General features: G+C 34.6%; 1 protein-coding gene across 5 annotated transcripts in view; it reads right to left on the bottom strand.

The window, feature by feature from the left end:
• LOC145664984 (glucose dehydrogenase [FAD, quinone]-like) overlaps positions 1–21,578 on the bottom strand; it is a 146,268-nt gene that overhangs the window by 108,365 nt on the left and 16,325 nt on the right. For all 5 annotated transcript variants that reach the window (XM_081732159.1, XM_081732156.1, XM_081732158.1 and 2 more), the window contains exons 4-5: positions 17,971–18,105; positions 13,964–14,085 (exon numbers count right to left, since the gene is read on the bottom strand). In XM_081732159.1, coding sequence (XP_081588285.1) covers positions 13,964–14,085; positions 17,971–18,105 — 257 coding nt within the window. The remainder of the gene's footprint in view (positions 1–13,963; positions 14,086–17,970; positions 18,106–21,578) is intronic.

The raw sequence follows: 21,578 nt of genomic DNA, 5'->3' as shown, positions 1-21,578 counted from the left end.
AAGGCCCTTTATAAATATACGTATGAAGAAAGAATGATCATACTCTTTAACATGGACACGACGTGGAAACATCTCTTTTCATGTATTGTTGCCGGACCAAGTGGATGTGGAAAAACTTCCTTTGTAATACGATTCCTGTCCAATTTATCACGTATGGTTAATACATCGTTTCGTCATATTTATTGGTACTATGCAGAATGGCAAAATGCATACAGAGAAATTTCGACAAAAGTACAATTTATTGAAGGATTACCTCGAACAAAAGACTTTTTACCTGAAACTGGACCACATCATATTATTATTGATGATCAAATGTGTGAAGTGAACCGGAATATAGTTGATTTCTTTACAAAGGGTTCTCATCATAGAAATCTTAGTGTACTATTTATTACACAAAACATATTTCATCAGGGAAAAGGAAGCAGAGATATGAGCTTGAATTGTTCTTATCTCGTATTATTTAAAAATCCAAGAGATAAATCACAAATTAAACATTTGAGTTATCAACTAGCTCCTGAGAATCCAAAATTTCTTCAAGAAAGTTTCAACGACGCAACAAAGTTACCATATGGATATTTCTTTATTGATTTAAAACAGGATACGCCAGATGAATTTCGTTTTCAAACAAATATCTTTCCTGATGATATTTATCATTACGTTTATGTTCCATCGAAATAGAAGATGTGTTTATAATGTTTGTTTTAAACTGTGTTTCTTCATTCTGACAATATGTCTCCAAAAGTAAAACACGGAGATCTTCTTCGTACGAGCAAAGCAAATCCTAAATTACGTAAAGCTATACTGGCCAATACAGACTCTTCAGTGATTCGAAGTATTTGCGAATGTTGTTATAATGTATTAAAAGGGAATGTACCTCTTACAAAGACACAGAAAGATTAAAGCGATACAAGAGGACGCTTCGATATCTTGTGAAGAAAGGAAACTCCATCCAAAAGAAGAAGCATTTATTAGTGCAGCAGCAGGGTGGATTCCTACCGGCATTATTAGCTCCTATTTTAACTGGTGCATTATCAAGTTTACTATTCCGTTAGTACAATGGAACACGCAAAGAAGATGATTTTAGTTCCACCTGAAGTTCTGACTCGTATACAAACACCATCATCATCATCATCATCAGCCCTGGAGAAACGTGAATCTAATTTGGATCAAGAAATGCAAGAGATTTTACAGTTATCATCGCTTAGTGATGAAGAAAAGTGGAATCAGTATAACAATATTCTTCAAAAATATTTACATTTAATACGAAAACAAGAACCTGTGACACTTTCAATTACGTCAACTAAATCAGAGAAGCCTGAAGTAGAAGAAGAAATATTATTATCTATACCCAAAATGTTTCGTAAAAGAGCTGAATTACTACTACATAGAATGAAACATGATGATAATATCACGTGGGATAATAAAGGAACTGTTTACATCAGAGGTGATAAACTAGAAGGATCTCACATTGTAGATTTAATTTCTGATGTGTCGCGACCCCGCAAACACACAAATCCACCGGGATGGGAGAAATTTCGTAATTATTTATCTTCTAATAACACACCTCAAGAACTTATTGGAAATCCAAAACGTTTGTCATATATTTTACGACGAACTAAAGCATCACCAACAGCATCATCGTCAAGGGAAAAAATACCTCTGAAATCGTTTCCAGAAGACGACGAAGAAGCAGAAGAAGAAGAAAAGGAAAAAGTAGTATCTCCTATAAGGAAAAGGAAACGTGCCTGTAAACGTCCAGTATGGTCAAGGTGGAAACCGTAAACAAACAGTTAAGCAAGATTTACTACAACCTTTCACATCCTGCCTCGTTTTCAACTGTTAAAAATTTGTGGATAGCTACAAAGAAGAAAATTCCTATACATTGTATAAGAAGATGGTTACTGCAACAAACAACATATACGTTACACAAACCTGTACGTCGTCGTTTTAAAAGAGATTTCTATGTAGTGAATAACATTGATGATGAGTGGGAAAGTGATATTAATGATCTTCAATCTTTTCATAAATTTAATGATGGATATCGTTATATTCTTACAGTGATAGATGTGTTCAGTCGATATGCATGGGCTGTGCCATTAAAATCTAAAAGTACAAATGATGTCTTAAAAGCATTGAAACTTGTGTTCAAAGACAGAAAACCAATTACATTCCGAACAGATAAAGGAAGTGAGTTTACTAATAAAACAATACAGAAGTACTTAGTGGACAACAAAATAAAACATATTACAACTAAAAATCCTGATATAAAAGCTAGTATTGTAGAACGTTTTAATAGAACTCTAAAAGAAAAAATGTGGAAGTATTTTACAAAATATCAAACGTATAATTATTTAAATGTATTACCTCTTCTTGTGAAATCATACAATGAAGGTTATCATTCAAGCATAAGGATGTCACCTGCAAATGTTTCTCAAAATAACCTATTACAAGTATGGCATAATCAATATGATAATAAAATAAAGAAGAATAATCCAAATTTCTCAAAACATCTTAAGATTGGTGATACAGTACGAATTAGTAAAACTAAACGTACATTTGATAAAGGATATATGAAAAATTGGACTTGGGAAATATTTAAAGTGAAGAAGATAATACCAAGAGATCCACCTGTTTATGAAATTGAAGATTTAAACAAGGAACCACTGGATGGATTGTTTTACAGAGAGGAATTACAACCTGTGACGTTATCAAAGACATTTTACATAGATAAAATCATACGTACAAGAAGAAAAGGCAGCAGAAAAGAATATCTTGTTCATTGGAAAGGATATCCTTCTTCTTTCGATTCCTGGATACCTGCATCATCCGTAAAGAAGATCGAGAAGTACAATGGAACCTGATGGAGATTTTTACGTTACGCTTCCCAGTAATAGTTCTATGGAATATTTTTCTGACAACACCTTAACATCATACACTACGAAACTTCATCAAAGAATGGAATCCATGAAAAGTGGGAAGTGGCTATTGTTGAAATTCATTATCCTCATTCAATATTAAATATTAATGACGAAAATAATAAAATTTTTTACAAACCTGCAAAAAGTGATGAATGGAAATTTATAACTATTCCTGTACGTTATTACACTGACATATCAGAATTGATAAAGATAATAAATACGTACAACAGATTCACAAATTTACATATTTCTTATACTCGTGAGAGTAATACCTGTTTTATACGACGTCTTCATAAAGACATAGATGTAGACGTTGCATTATCACCAAGTGTTAGTGCGATGTTGGGGTTTGATCCAAGCGTTGATTTAAAGGATATGCAACAAGGCCAAAGCATTCCAAATTTACGTTTAGGACTTCCATCTACAATGTATGTGTATAGTGATATAATTCTATCTGTATTTGTTGGAGATACAGTAGCACCATTATTACGTATCATAAATATGAATCCTGTGAATCATACATTTGGAAGTAGTGTTATAGAAATTTTTAATCCTCCACATTATGTGCCTATAGAGAAGATGCATTTTGAACACATCAAAATAGATATAAGAGATAGTACAGGCTCTCCACTGGCATTCACTTTCGGAACTGTATGCGTTAAACTACATTTTCGACCAGTGCGTCAACATCGATAAATATGAATAATCCATATTTACAATATTATCAAAAACAAGCTCTTTCTGGAACTGGAAACGTTTATGTTGGTTCCCCTTATCAAGTTGGACATGGTATTGGAAGTTTCCTTGGAGGATTATTTCGTTCTGTCATGCCACTAGTAAAACAAGGAGCTAAAACAGTAGGAAAGGAATTATTAAAATCTGGAGCAAACGATATTACTGACGTCATCATCGATAACCAACCTATTAACGAATCCTTTCATCAACGAATGGGTGAGGCGAGATCCGTCTTGCAAGACAAAGCAAAAAATAAATTGAAATCTATGCTAGGATCTGGATATCAACGAAGGAAAAGAAGAATTACACATCATTCCATCTTTAACCCTTCATCATTACACATCATCAAGCGCAAGAAGAAGAAGGGCAAGAGGAAACGTACACAGAAAACAAAGAAAAATCAGTCTTATAAGAAGAGGAAGTTATCACACGATATCTTTGATTAAATCATCACCATCATGGCTTTCTTACATCATCAATCCTGCGAGTGTGTAAAAAGTGAACTAGATATTTTTTCTACAAAACCAACGCAAACCAGTATATTGGATAATCATGTTGTTACAAACAAACCAATCAGTTCACTAGCTGATAATGCTCCTATAGAGTTTGTCATCCCAGGAACAAGTGATGAATACATAGATCTACCACATACTCTTCTTTACATCGAAGCTCAAATCGTTAAGCCTGGTGGATCAGCATTTGGTGAAAGTGATAAAGCTGTGGCTCCTATTAATGACATTTTAAATTCTATGTTCAGTGAAGTGGAAGTGTATTTAAATAACAAACTGATTTCATTTCCATCTTATAATCATCCATATCGGTCATACATTGAAAAACTGTTAAATTATGATGATTCTGCTAAAAATACTCATCTTCAATGTGCATTCTGGTCTCAAGATACTGCTGGACATGTGGATGCAACATCTAGTGGTAATAGAGGATTTCAACAACGTTATGAATTAACAAAAAAAGTGCAAAATTCGACATGCTTGGACATCTTCATTGTGATATTTTTAACCAAGATAAATTTTTAATCCAAGGAGTAGAATTACGTCTCAAGTTAATTCCTGCAAAGCCAAACTTTTGTCTCATCGCTAGTGATGCGTCTGTTGAGGCTAAAGTGAATATTTTAGATGCTGCTTTACATATTAAAAAGATTAATGTTAGTCCTACAATAAAACTAGCACATAACAAGCTTCTACAATCAACAACAGCCAAATATCGTCTCACAAGAGTGCAAATGAAGTCATTCGTCATTCCAAAGGATCTTCAATCAAAAACAATTGATAATTTATTTATGGGAGTGTTACCAACTCGAGTGATTGTGGCGTTTACACAAAATGATGCCTATACAGGAACAATAACTTCAAATCCATTTCATTTCAAACATTTTGACATCAATTTCTTCTCTCTATACATTGATGGAAAACCTGTACCTTCAAAACCATTACAACCAAATTTCGAAAACAACCTCTATGTTTCCTCATATCATACCTTATTTTGTGGATAAGGCATTCACTTTTCCAATCATGGTGTAGCGCCCCAGAGGATGGCCCGGAACTTCTGAGTGCTACAGAGCGGAAGGCGTCTAGCGTACTTAGAACGCAGACTAAAGAAAATCCAGAAAACTGAGTATCAAGGGGTCGCCAGTCTGTGAAAGATGATATGACAATGAAGTGTAGGGCGCACAGACAACGTCCGACAACACGAGGTTTGCCCACACCAGCTCTACGAGAAGGCATGAACAAACCCCCCTTCCTCTTCTTGCTCCTGCGTACACCATAATTTAGAAATAACTAACCTTAAATTAAACTTATCTAGCTACTAGGGACTTGCACTTGAACAACAACACTTAAAATGGAAAAGATTATTTATTATTTGATCAAAAGTTGGTATTAGGGCCATGGAAGCTTGATATAGAACAGGTACTTCATAACAAGTGCATATACTACATGCACGAGAACATATATTCGTATATTTATAAAACAATAAAAAAGTCATGCGTGAGAATATTCAGTTACTGATGCATGATTACATCAAAATTCTTGCAGCTATAAACAATTGAGGAGGGACAACCATCTTCACCTCCCTTGTATGATGATTGAAACATTAACACACTTCATAATAATATGCAAGTTAGATTCTTACCAAATTCCAAAAGAATTGTCACTTCCGAAGATGATGAAAGAAATAGTTTAAATTTATTATGCAAAAGATAATATCGTATCATAATTGTTAATTGTTGTACACTGCAACTAGACTTCAAGGATAATAATATAGCTATAAGGTACTAGCCAGCGTATACCCACCATCGGGTGCGCGCCTACACGTGTACTATCCAAACATAAGTGCAAAACTCAATATTAAAATTGTTACCACTAAGAAAAGGTATGCAATAAAATTATACACATTCATTTAATAACCCATTGAGACTGATTACCTGTTACTATGAGATTTACATTCCACATATGGGCATTCTGTGCCCTTTTCTTGATTGAACTGGCAACATTATGCTCCACCCCGGTGAGAGTGAAGCTGCCATGAACACATATAGCGTTAAGCTTGTTTATTCAACATTGTGATTCTTACCTGAGAATATGCACAAAGCATACTCACTAATGAATGATGCAAGTATTCAGGATTGATGCTCAATAAGATAAGATAAAAACACTTTTGTGTAAACAACAGTAGCGGCTCGTAGTCTCTACAAGCACCGGTTGCAATGTTGCAATATCAAAGGTATGTAGGTACGCGCAAGTGTTCCCCTCCCCCAGCATTCTTGAGTCTTATCCAAGAAATATTCAGGAAATATGAAGAGGAAAGTCTTTTAACCTCTATTTGTATATTATTGATTAAATTATTTCTCTAATATTAATTTAATATATAAGCTATTTCCTTTTTTTTCAAACAACCACTATCAATATACGTTTATACACTATTTATATACAAAACCTATACACTCATGTTATTGAACACAAGATAAATCGAATATATAGTATGTGCTGTAAGCCATGAATGATGGCGTTAATCCGAAAACAAGAAAAAAAAAGCAAGAAAATTGCATGCACGCAGTTAAACAAAATTATTTAATTATATAAACTATGCATTATTTTAGAGTGGAAAGTCTTTCTTCGATCTTTCGGGCTTCAAATTTTTCTATGACTTTATTGAATTTTTCTATGACTTTATTGACTAATCTGAAATGCTGCTCGCCAAGTTTCTCTGAATAGAAAGCACCGCTACCGCAAATATTTTCCGCTTTATTTTCTTTAGGGTCCAGAAACATCTCTCTCCTCCGACAATATACATTTTGTTAGCATTTCTTTGTATAAATATACGGAACAAAAAGTCCATTTTCAGGAACCACGTATTTTTTTTTTTTTGTCTGTAAAGAAGCATGAAATCTAAGATGTTTTCCTTTGAAAATGAAAAAAAAAATAGTTTAACATTCCAGCAAATTAGGCTAAAGAAGACAGATGAGTATTGAAAGTGAATGATTTATGCTCTCCGCCGGAAATCGAACACAGAATCATGTGCACGAAAGACACAGAGGTAGGAATTAGACCAGTAGTAAGACATTTTCTTCTTGGAGACTCGATTGACCCCCCCCCCCAAATAGGATTTTTTAAAAAATAAATCTTATCTCAAGAATTTTCACCTTTGGATTATAAATGTTAAATAAAATCTATTGACTTCGAACGACCGCCCCCCAAACTTTCAGCCTGGATCCGTCCCTGCTACCACCACTTATATTTGTTCTTTGCGAGTTTATGTTTTGTGAATAACTTCTTTCTTCCACGCGTCTGTATCTTCCTCACCCTATCAATTGAGTCAAGCGCTGCTAAGCGGAGGAATTCGTAACTATTACAGAAGCTGACCAGTTGCGGAAAAAATGCAACCGTAAGGGACCAATACGGGAAGATAGGAGCGTTGCAAGAATAAATCCACTCCCCCATGTTAAGAGATAGGAGCTCGCTGCCATATGCTCAATGTTACTGCTTCCAGTGGCAACGTTCGCTGCCACTGGAAAGGTAAATCTCTCTCTTTCTTTCCGTTTTTTAATTGACTTTTGGGCCGCGGTGGCTCAGTGGTAGAGCGTTCACCTCTGGTGCTACGGGTCTCGGGTTCAAACCCTGCTCCCGCCAAGTGAACTTTGTGGTGGACAAACACCGTGTGCGTGGGTTTTCTCGGGGTTCTCCCGTTTCCTCCCACTTTCTTCATTCCACCATTTCATTCATTACTCATTATCACCGTCTCCTTTAGCCTAACCGGCATAACCGTGGGACGTAAAACTCAAAAATTTCATTTCATTTTTAATTGACTTTTTTCAGAAATGCATCAATACTGTTTTGCGCTCAAGAGCAAAGGTTTATTTTTTTACTGATACACTACTTTAACGCTTAAAAATATTTTTAGTATTAAAAAAAATATCCGGTTGCACAACTATGCAACATATAGTACCAGCCGCCACTGGTAAACAACACAACTGCACTAAAATGCGAGTGGCCAACATTATATGGAAATTATAAGGGACACCTAGCTCCGGTGAGAACACAAAACAGCTATTAATTAAGTAGTGCACCACACTTGTAAACACAGTTCTTCAAAGAACACCATTGAAATGAGCTTGGAGAGATAACTGGAGGATTCACTATTATGAGAAAGCACTGGCTAATATGCCACTTTCACTCAACTCAGAGAGCACTGAACATTATAAACACTAAAGAGGGCTTAGAAAAAGTAAGCTTTCGAAGAGCTTAACTGGGCCTGATAAATTAACAGGCTATATCAAAGATGAGCTTTAATACACACAAACATGCTCAAACATAATTGAACATAACTAAAAACAACATACTCATCAAAAATGACGAATGTGGTTGCTACGAAGGCAACCTTTATCGGGAAAACACCTTTAAACTGCCCATCTTCATATACGAAACACTAACACAACAGCAACTCATCTCACTACCAGTTGATCCTGAGCCAAGGCTGGGCTGAGCTAAACCAAAGGGGGCTCCAAGGTAACTCCTTAATAATGGAAAAAAGTAAGAAAAACTCCAGAGAAATGTATTGTAGTGTAAAATAACATGTCCCAGAACTGCATTGTCGCTCGACTAAACACTGAGCGAGCGGCGGCGAAAATAACAGGTAGATTCTTCATGCTGCTCATTCACCTGGGCTATGGGCCACTAAAATGCCTCTAAATTATTCCAACTGAATATGCGTTTGGCATAAATCCTGCACCACTCTACAAGCTGCTTGTTAATAGACTAACACTGCTCACTTAAGAGACTGCACTGGTTCACAACAGCACATATGAAAGGATATTGGTTTGGAATAAACATGCTGCTTGCTACAAAAATGCCATGAGTAGCTATAGAATCCAGTACTTGGTACTGTAACAAGTACACTAGAATGTAAAGAAGCCATATTTTGTTGAAGTACATGTTTAAGTTCAAGGAAGTAGTGTTGTAGCAAATATATGAATGGGAATCAGCATTTAAGTCGTTTGTACTTGAAAACCAAGTTACTTCCTAGGAAGGTACATTGCTGGTTCGTTACAATCCTTGTAAAGATCTGGACTCTTGATGATTCTGGGCTAGAGGTTGAATACATTGCTTCCTTCACTGATATGATACCGGACAGAGCGTGCATGGGGCGGGTTCCCACAGGAGTTTTTAGTGCTTCATTATGATTTCATACATTATCACAACTAAGAAAAACTTCACGAAAATTGCCATTATCGTATTAAATGGAGAATGTCACTAGGACGAACACAGAAACTTAAAATATAATTAATGGAGAGGCACACACTGACAGACAAAAACTTGTAGCTGTAACAAAACACGTGGGAGACCACCTGCTCTTCTTTATAAATTCCTCTTGGAAATTGTACACCAAAATTATGATGAAAAAGTAACCGTAAAACTTCACTTACTCTCAATGTTGCTCTGTCAGAACTGTTGATTACCAATAAAAGGAGGATGGCTACGAGAGGCCTAGATTAACTATAATTTTAGGCTTCATTTTTACAGATATCGAGAAGCCATGCGGTACACAATCTCTTTCTCCCTAGTACAGCGGAAGTCACCCGCTCGTCTTCCCTCCACAGAAGCGGAAGTATCAATGTTGCCAGATCTTACAAAAGAGAGTTAACAATACTACTTAAAAATATTACCATTATAAAATAACACAATTACTAAGGGCACTACAATGGCAACAATATTCCTCGCCTTTACTTTCCTCAAGGATACACTATCTTTGTTTTCGACATTACTCAAGATGGAGAAGCCAGCGCTGTGCAGCATTGGAACCTTATACGTCACGGCTGTGTTCGTCTGGAAGTTCATTTTACGAAGCCTCTACCAGCACCTATCTCCTGCATTGTTTATGGAGAATTCCAATCTCTCTTAGAAGTGGATCATCAGAGGAACATCATCATGGATTTTTAAAGGTACGTTATTTAAATATCATATCATATATGTACATGTCTGCACTTTTATACATGATGTCCTCTACACTAGATTTATTGAATGCTTTACAAACAAATTCTTTATTTCACAATCATTTCGTTGGCGTATATGCAGCCAATGAATTACCAGCACATGTTCCACTACCTGCAGCTATCATCATAAATACAGACCCCTCGAACAAACTTGGCACACACTGGATTTCCGTATATATTCATACTGACGGACGTGCCCACTACTTTGTAATGCAACATATTCAATTTCTACGTAGAAATTCCACTTCTTATACATTTAATAATAAACAAATTCAAAATGTGAAATCGTCCCTATGTGGACATTATTCATATCTTTTCCTATGCTTCAAAGCTAAAGGAAAGTCAAAGCTAAATGAATTTCATTACACTTTCTCATCAACTCCAGAAAAAAATGATCGTCGCTTGCTGTATTTACTTTTACAGGTAATCATGTCTTCATTCTTCTTCTTCGTTTGTTTTGATTATTTTCTTTTCATATTATTGAAGGTAGTCATTTCTTCTTCTTCTTCTTTATTATAATGTGTTTGTATGTATTATTATTTGTTGTTTTATTTGTTCATGATTATAGATAAAATAAATTTTAAGTTTGTTTTTCATTTCTTTTCATTTCAGAGAGTAAAAGATCGTCATCGTGTGTATGGACATCATCTTCATTGTACAGATTGACTTCTATCTACGTTTCATCACCATCATCAACAGCAGTAGTATCATTAATTGAACTGTGTATAGTTATCATCAGTGAACAATATATGGCAGTTGTGAAGTTATCATCACATGAACAATGAAAACAAAATCTAACGTTCTTCTAAAATGTACTATACTTACCGTCGTTTTAATGTGTAAATAGTTTCATCAGCAATAAACACTTTGTATTATTTTTTCTCTTTGAAAACAAATGTTTTATTTCTTATTTTCTCCGTTTCCTAATAAATAAATATGTTTTATGATCAGTTATGTAATTAAATACACATATCATAAAACATATTTTTAAATCATTGAATTAAAGAATTTCATAGTGATTTTTTTTTTTTAAAAAAGATTCTAAAACTGATTTTTAATTCAATGATGTAATCACATAACTACATAATAATAATGAATTCAAATACTTAATCAGTTATTCTTTCGTAAATTAATTCAAGTATGTGAATTCAATATTATTATTATTATGATAGGACTTGTTCTTAAAATTTTAATATTAATTATTTTAGTTCCTTTTTTAAAAAATTAAAAAAATGTCCTATCATACTTAAGACAAAGTTGTATAATAATAATAATAATAATAATAATTTCAAATACTAATTTTTATTTTAACATTCATTTCAAGAATTTGAATTCATTATGATTATTATTATTATTATTATACGTATCACTTATAATATACGAGGAAAAAAATATGTTAGGATTTTTTCCTTATAAAAACTTAAAAATCCTATCATATTGAGGTGTATGAAACGAACACAAAACACACACAAATAAAACATTTCACTTTTCACTATATATATTTTTATTACATTTGATATTACGTTGTTTAGCATACATGAAAAAAACAAATCAATTTTCTTCTTCTTCTTCTTCTTTATGAAGAGTCGTTCACTTCATTGATACCCTCCGAAGGTTGAGTATCGGTTTCCCCCCACCATGGCTGTGTCGATACACTATCAAATAAATCAGCCATAATTGAATCTATGAGTTTTTGTTTGCAAAATACTTTCATTTCCAATTTTAATCGTTCACCATCAATGTTCACATCACTGTTCTTATCAAGAGAGACACTTGGAAAACTGATGTTCATATCATTAATAATACTCTGTTCATCTACACAGGTATGGATTCCGGCAAGTCCTCTGCATGTAAGACACTGCGATTGTACTTGATTACGAATAGTATCTGTACACAAGTCAAAATATTCACGTAGCACAACACTACAAACTTTACTGTTTTTCACAGCATGTTCAATACACGGTAATATTTCCAAGAAATAAAGCCAATCACTTGAAGTTAAGTACACAGTGTTTCGAGGAGCGTGAAGTGTTCCTTTCTTCTCTAACATCACTAATTTTTCCCCCATTAGTTTTCGCACCACCAGTTCGTTTTTTCGACCAAGAGATTTTATAAATGTAATTTCCACTTGAGAATTTAAATAGTCCGTAACAAATGGGGTCAAATGTACAAGTTTCTCCCACTCTGCCAAATTTAACTCCACTCCAAACACAAGTCCTTTGCCAACACGAATCACTGGATCAAATGTATCACTATCCAGTCCAATACAAATTAATTTGGTTTTCATTGAATTAAGCCCATATTCAACATTTAACAAGTACTCTTTCTTGGTATCCATAGTTGACGCACAAGCACTCAAAGACATGTTACTCCAGTCGCTGGTCAGCACAGAATAACGACACTATGCATACAGATGACTGTGTATGCATGAAGAGGAAGGGGGGGAAGAGGAAAATTCATGTTTCATCTTGTTTGTACATGCTACCATACACTTACGATGAGTAAACCAGTTCAGTAAATTCAAGATCGTGCATGTTACGTCCACATACATTAATCTTCATTCCTTTATATATTAAACAGACATTCCCACTTTGTAAATACGTTAATAATGCACCATTATCTGCTTCCAATTTTTCAGTACAACGTCCTGGTAAAATCACTTTTTCACCTCCTTCAAATGCCACACATGCCTTCCTACCATATACCGTTGTAATTATCTCACAGTTTACAATACGAAATGGTACTCCAATCTCTAAATCTCGCATTTTTGTAAAGGGTACCATTGATGGCTTATTAAGCTTATCTAATAAACTCATTGACGATGACATCTTTAAAATTTTTGACGTTTCTTCCTTTGCAACAGCTGCTAACAGAATGATCTACACAAGCACATACGTTCCGCTTACGCTCTTCGCAGGAGGGGTGGGGGGTTTGGGGATTCAAATTATTAGCCAATAAACGACAAGAACACGAAAAAGGCATGTTTTATCTTGTTTTTTACATCTGGTAGGCGTCCAAGAGTATACTTCCTTATTCTAGCATAGCAACATACTGGTTTACACCGGTTTAAGCCCCGTCAGAACGTTCCCACGGCCAAAATTTTCCCACGCTTATGAACCCCCTCTATTCTACTATGTCATACTATAAGCTAACGGAATTGACAAAAAATAGCTGCCATTGCAAAATTTATGGTCGCATTTTTCAGTAGATGTACAGAATACCAATTTTTAACAATTATTAGTAATTTGACATTATAGCAATAATAAATATATATGTTATTTTGCTATATTGCAGTTTACTTTATAACAATTCTGAATATTGAAATTCTGACTTTTATAATCGTTATCAGCGACCTCAAACATACGATGAAACTAGTTTACAGCTTATTTGGACAAACTTTAATACATTTTGCCCGCCATATTGGATCCGCCATGTTGAATTTCTGGTTTTTACCTTCATAATCGTTATCAGTGACCCCAAAAGTTTGATGAAACTAGTTTTCAGCCTATTTGGACCATTTTTACAAATGTTTCCCCGCGATATTGGATCCGCCATTTTGATTTTTTTTATTTGTTGCCTCATAATTGTTATCAGCGACTTCAAATACCTATATATATATATATATATATATAGATAGATAGATATATAGATACATAGATATTCATAATATCATGCAAATTGAACATCGTTTTCATATTTTGATCAGGTTTTTCGGATTTCAACCCACTGTGCGTCGACAGTTTGAGATTCATGCTACAAACACTTTATTTAAATCTCTTAAAAGAATTGACAAAATTATACTTGCCTTTTTGACGAAAGCATTAGTTATTATTTTTAAATTTTTCTGTCCAGCCAATGGTTCTAAATAAGCCACATCAGCACTGAATCTTGATCCATGCAAAGATGTTACCTGTGCTTGCATGAAACCTTCAAAAAAGAAAGGAAATTCTGTGTTAATATATCTCAGGTAAAACTAATCAAATTGCCTTTCAATAAATATTAACATAAAATTTAAAATTAAAAGTCGACACCAAATTTTAGTGTTAAAACTTTATCTATTATCTTGATTATATAACCTGGGTCAATGGAAGGCTAGGTTTTACAGATTTCTGCATGTTACAAATATGGCAGAGAGGAAGAAGCAGTTTTATGCTTAAATCCCAAGCTATAACACTAAGATTATAGGGTGTAAAGGAATTCCAGTCACAAATTACTAACAAATATAAGGACAGGTTATGATAGTATATGAATAAACTACGCACAGAAACGAACAACATTTTGTTAGAAGAAAACTAATTATATACTAGTGTATCGACTTCATGGTCGCGCACTTTATGGAGGCCGTTTTTGAAGGTTGAAAATACATTTTTCCAATGGTCGGCTGCCGCTGTCTTGGAAAGCATGTCCATACATATTTGAAAGTTGCAAGATCTGTGATATTCTTTCCACTGTTCCAGTAGTATCCACCCTCGCAATGTGTCCAGAACTTTTCGATTGGGCGTAAAAAGGAGACATTTGATGGATTTTTCTCTTTAGATTCAAACGCAATATTGCGATCCATCAGAACTTCTGAACGTTAGGCGCATATAGTGGTTCATTTGAAGATTAGGCCAACACAAGAAGGTGCCTCTGTACGCTGAGTGTCAGAATTGAAAGAAAGAAAGAAAGAAAAAAGAAAGAAAGAAAAACAACACGAATGATGTCCTTCAAGTAGAGTTGACCATTCAAAAAACTCTTTAACGAGGAAGTGATCACTGATGACGCCACCCTGACCAATGGCCTACCACATCAGAAATTTGACAAGAAACTATTTCTTGCGTTTCACTTTGAAGTCAACAGGAATGACGAATATCATTCAAGAATTTTTCTCCTGGTATCTGTGTTGAGTCTCTCGGCACGTAAGTTTCGTCATCTATTATGATGAATTTTGTCCTGATTTCACTGGCTGCTTGTACAGCCATTGGCAGTGACTTTTTGTGCATGCACCGTGATCCTTTTCATAGATTGGGCAGCTTTTATTAGTCTTTGTTAAGATCTGAAGGCTTTTCTTGATAGCAGGTACACTGGCCTCGAACACGCGTAGTATCTTTCCAGACTTACGATTACTCGGCGACGGATTGTTCACTAGCAAACACTTCAACTTTGTCGTATTCTGCGCAGTCTTTACTACAGGAACTCACCCTTATCATTGCTTATAATAGGCGTCTTGAATCTCATGATACTGCTGTGATGCTCTATAGATGATCCGAACATTCATTGCTAAAAACTAACTCACTCACTCTATAGCCAATAGAACCCGGAGGTTCAATGCCGCGTTCACAAAAGCTCTCTACTGACTTCTATTCTCAGTCAACTGGGATCAGTTTCTATTTTGTATTCCTATTCCTGCGAGATAATCTTAATATTGTTCTCCCATCTGCACCTAGGTCTTCCTAATGGTCGTTTTCCGATTGGATTTCCAGTTAAAACTTTAAAAGCGTTCCTTTTTTCCATTCTGGCTACATGACCTATCCACCTGAGCCTCCTAGACTTGATGACCCTAACAATGTTTGGTAAACAATATAAATTATGCAGGTCCTCGTTTTCCGCCATTCCCAATTCCCGTTCCTCTTGGGTACGAATATTTGTCTCAGGATCTTGTACTTAAATACTTTGTCTACGTTCTTTCCTCAGAGAAAGCGACCATGTTTTGTAACCATACAGAACAACATGCATGATTATCGTTTTATAGACCACTCATTGCTTGCTGTCAAAAATGATGAACAATCAACTTGGTGTCATGTCCATTCGCCACGAAAAACTTCCTGTCATCCAATTTCGTTTTTCCACTCTTTTCATTTTAGCAGTACACAAACACTTTATCGCTTTGAATATTTCTTCACAACTGCCCAAACAACTACATCCGTAGAGCAGTTGCTTTGGTTTTGCGCTTGCGTCCACTTCGCGACAGGAGTTCCTGTGGACCCTTTAATTGTTCAAATTTATTTTACAAATAGTTTGTGCGTCACAATTAGGATAATCTGATTCACTGTTATGAGCAGGGGCGGCGATTAGGGGGGCAACAGGAGGAAGCTGCTCCCACTTTTTGAAGTGACAACTTAATGTATATAGTTTCATTTGGAAATGTAAAGTTTTTGTATATTACTGGTTCATAGAAAAAAATGGTGTCATATAATATTTCCCGTTGCATGAGTACGTATTGGTTATTTGTCTTCCCGTGGAGTTAAGAACGCTACAGGAATTGCGTTTTAATTGTAATTCAAAGCAATTAATATTACAATTGCGTATTTCTTTAAATGTCGTAACATATGTTTGTAGTATTTACTGTCTTTCATTTTCTAAGAGAAATAACATACATTTAATGGCATGTGTGGAATTAAAAATATAAGTTGTTCATCAATTCCCAGTTTCAATATAACTTCTACAAAACAAGCCTCATGTTATTCATTACTACGATTAACATTATCTTTTTTATTTATTTGTTTTGCAAATTTGTTATTAAATAATCTGATCACACAATTTTGCAGACAGAATTTTAAGATGTTCATGAGCAAGGAATCAAATCTCTTCTTACATCTTCGTTGTTTAAGAGTACAAAGGGATAGTACTTGCATTGCTCTTGTTAATTTTCTTAATAAAGTATGAAATACGAAATATGGTATTTTAACTGAAAAAGATAGTATCCTTTTAGTTATACAACCTTTCGTAAAGCATAGTGTTAGAAACACCAGGAAAACTAACATTGATATACAAATATTCAGATCATGTCTTGACCTCCCACTTTTAACATCCAATCGCCGCCACTGCTTATGAGTATGTGTGACACTGTTAGAAATAAACAAATATACCATTCTTTAACTAACATTGCATTTTTCTACATATAAAGTACACTCATGTCCAAAATGATTGTCGCATATCTATAACTGTCTTCTTGTAACAATATAATATGTTAATGATTTTGCAGGGTACTTTTAATACTGATACTATGTGTATAATCGGGAAATGTATATTTGTGGTAAATTTCATAGGAAAAGAATTGTAAATACGAAAATTAGAATGAGTAAAACAAAATGTTGGTAAATGGACAAGAAAGTTTTATTGTTCTTCTTTACTGCTCTTTTGACATGAAATTAGCCACACACATGTCTTTGGCGATTATACACATACTAACATTTAAGAAATATCGGGCGAATTCGTTAGCAAATTATATTCCTACAACAACATATTTATAGACATGCGACAATAATTTTGGACATGAGTGTACATAAATAAATAATCGACAAAAAACAATACATTTTTAAACTTCATAAAATTAGATTTTCTCGAAAACTACGCATCAGATTTTTCTCTAAGGGAAGTCATTTTGTTCAACTTGATGCCATCTATAGATTGATATTGTATATGCCTTACCTTAGGACAATATTATAGTTAGACAAAAATCACCACGAACAGTACAAGCTATAATTAGATGCTAAAGTGGTATAGCCAAATATAGTAAATATAGCCGTATAATTCAGACAACTTTCACTTTGTTAAGGCGTTTCCATTATTTTAATAAGTATTACATACGATGCTCTAAACGAAAAAAAAAAAAAAAAAGGCTAAGAAAACAGATTTATGAAGGGTTAAAAAGAAACTTTGAAAAAATCAATGATATAAAGGGATAAAAAAAAATTGTATCTTCTTGATTCACTTTTAGATACTGTTAGTAATTTTTCTGACTAAAAGCCTTCCTTTCATACACTTCCCTGAGAGAAAAATAATAAACTTTCGATATATGTAAAAGTAAATGAATTGCAGTTTTGTACAAACCTTGATCAGTAATTGCATTAAGATCATGAACTGAATATCCCAGCTCTTGTACTGCTTTCAGCACCACAGATGAAAAGGAAGAAGTCCAAGGCAAATCACCTACAACCTGACGACCGTTGACTGAATGATGAGTACCTACAACAGCAATAATAAAGCTAGAGTTCATAATATAAGAAGGTGGTTCAGAAAGTAAGGTAACAACCTCATGGTTACACTTCATTACACAGATATACATAGTACTAGGACATGCTTGTAAAGCGATTTGTTCTAACGATAGGGAAGGAAGAGACTGAGCCCCAATCCCAAAGGAACCTGTGCTAATTTGAGTAACGGAAGGAGGTCTCAATTTCAAATGAGGACTTAATACGTGCCTTTGTGTCCGAGATGAGGTACATGAGTACCTTAATGTGTTCACTGTACCTCTGTGAAAGTTTTAACGTCATGAGGTAGTCACGTCGGGGCGCAAGCCTTCTCTGGTTTCCACAGGTTCCCGGATTGGGTTGGTCTTTTCCGGGTTGTGATCGGACTGTGGGATTCGGTAACTAACACATGCTGGCAAGAGATGAACTAGCCCTAACACTCAGACACTTGTTAGAAGAGTCCCCTCCACTAGTAGCTATAACTAGTAGATACTCAGGATTTCGGTCCGGTTGCAAAATGGGCGTATCCCATCACCCTACTTGTGATATATGTTTAAGTGCTATCGTTCGTGGCGGAAGATCTGTACTGAATGGTGGTAGTAGGTTTACCAAAGATCGGTCCCACCAGTGGTTGACAAGTAAGTTAATTACAGTTCGTCGCGATGATTAATATCTCCTAATGCTACAATTTCAACATGAAAAATATTCAATACAAATAGGAAATAGAGGCTTAACCAATGAATAGCGATGAGACCAGAAATATCAGGTATACATCGACGAATTAGTCTGTGGCTAAAACAAGGGGCACAGACATACTTGCCACCCTCAAACAACCCCCAACCGGCTTCCTTTGTACTCAAGCAGAAAATTTATCCTAATCGCACTCATAAATGACACTCCAAACAAGCCATAAACGGCGAATGTGGTGTCGATGGGACACGTTATTGCCATCGCCAAACTTATATTAAAAATGGAAACATTTTGCTAATATATACCAATAACAATATTAAAAAAAAAGTCCTTCTAAAGTAACCCAATATACTAAATATCCCTCTCATGTAACAAAGAAACATTTGGGCTACTTCAATGGTGTTCCGATTTCTTTGAAGCTACCTGAGGATGATTTAGCCGCGCCGACTTTCGTGCCTCGGCATCCCATAAAATCTCATAAGAAAAGTAAATCACGCCATTAATGTCAGCATAGAAGATGTCGGTGTCAACTCCTTGAAGACACGTGAGGCTTCCTGAACTTCTACATCGGCTGTGAATTGCCTACCACTCAGATGCTTCTTCAATGATTCAGAAATCATTTTAAGTGGTGTGATGTGTGTTTCCATGCTCTGTCAACCACTTTGTTGCTCAAATTTCATGTCTATCATCCCGCGGTTCAGTAATCTCTGTATTTTACAGATATTGACACCACTCGATTGCAAACTTAACATTACTCAGGAGATTTTATGTGAATCTATCTGATGGGATTTAAATCCTTCAATCACTCCCAACCTTGGAGATCTCACAAAGCGACGTTTAAAACGTTCTCGTCATTAAACAGCAGCAGATCAGAGCAAACTTCGCAGATTCTTCATTGCGATGCTAGAATACGGTCAAAAGCCTTGTTTTGACGCTCTACTAATTAGGGAAAAAGAAAAATACTGAATGGTAAACAGGGATATCCTAATAAATCCAGCAATTATTTAAGTAACAAAGAACTAAAGCGTCAGATTCGAATATGATTTGTAAGAAAGAAAAAAAAAATTGGCATTTTCCGGCAAAGCACTTAGTATTCCAGGTTTAATTTAATGCTGTGTTGGTGTTCAGTCTATTTTATAATCTATATGCTATTACAATCTCTCCATACAAACACACATTTACCTCTTGCCCTTGAAACTGTTAAGTTGCATTTGACTCTTGAAAATACTGGATGAAGATTTCCTGTGTTCAATGGAACTGCAACGGTTATACGTATTATATATTAGATATATATATCTTGTGTTTTTAATAATAATAATAATAATAATAATAATAATAATAATAATAATAATAATAATAATAATAATAATAATAATAATAAAGAGAAACAATACGTGAAGAGATGAGAGGAAAAACCTGATAACTTTCATTTTCTATTTTCAGTTTATGTAAGTTTGAGTTTTGAACTGTAGCACCGTCATTATGGACATGACAGGACATACTGTAAACTGGAGTTACTTAGAAAATCTGAGGCTACTTGGAAAACTGACATTTTTCGTGTTATATGGTATAATAATGAGAGAACTATGGCAGATACGTCGCTTTCTCCCAGACCAATGAAAAGTAGGCAACTAAAAAAACACTATGGATGATCATAAGTGCTGTGTCTTATTTATATATTGGTCTAAAACTCATAGCAATTGATACTTTTTTTGTGTTTTTTGAATTTTCTGTAAATTGTCGCTGTGTTTCCGTAATGAAAAAGTGATTTTTACCTGGTTGTGTTAAATATCATTACTTTCAGAAGTTTCCTAATGACACGAATTGGTTTTACATTTCCACTTCCTTTCTGGAACAATCTGTGGCCATTTTTTAAATTTCCTTCCGTTTTTCTACTAAAAATGATAATATTGATCAGAGGATAGGCAACGATGACATTATTGAAGTTTTACCTGAACCTACATACAACCGCAGAGAATAAGTTGTTTTTCCATATGACTTTGCAGCAAAGAATTTTAATATGTAAATTTTTGTCCTTATACTGTGTAACATTATTATTATTATTATAACAGTATCATATAGTATTTTTGCAAAGAGCTAACGTAAATGTATACTTGTAAAAATGGCACCAGGTAATTTTGTAAACCAATGTAAGGCAATTACTGATCTGATACATACATAAATTTCATAAAATTATATAGGGCATGTTTTAGCGTTTTAAAGAAGTCTCAAGCGCTTATGCGTGTATTGGCATTTACCAAAATTTTCCCTTGCATTGTTTGAAAAACTACCGTTTATAAAAGCATATTTAAAAAAAAAATGGTTCTGTAGGTCTTCAGGAAGACACTGTAGTTAGTTTATATTGGTTCAACAATTTATTATGTTTAACTAAAAGATTGTGGAAAAAAAAAATCTTTTTTATTTAAAACAGCCTAGGAACACATTACTATGATAGAAACATAGGCATGTTGCAAATCAATTTTCTCAGGAAAGTGTGATCTTGCAAGTGGTTCTTTCCAAATAGTTCCATCTTTCACACGGCTCTTACAACTATGAAAAGACATATATTTCCCAAGTAGCCCCAAAAGCGGATTATATCAGAAAAGTTTAGAGGTGGCTGATTATGGAGATTGTGGATGCTAAAATGTCAGGGAAGTATTGCTTGCTTAGGAATAAAATGAAATGAAATCTTTGAGTTTTACGTCTCACGATTATGTCGGTTAGGCTAAATGAGACGGTGATGATGAGTAATGAATTAAATGGTGGAATGAAGAAAGT

This window comes from Thermobia domestica, chromosome 11 (assembly GCF_964235325.1).
Source record: "Thermobia domestica chromosome 11, izTheDome1.hap1.1, whole genome shotgun sequence".
Classification (NCBI taxonomy): domain Eukaryota; kingdom Metazoa; phylum Arthropoda; class Insecta; order Zygentoma; family Lepismatidae; genus Thermobia; species Thermobia domestica.
This window is presented reverse-complemented; position numbering and strand designations above follow the sequence as displayed.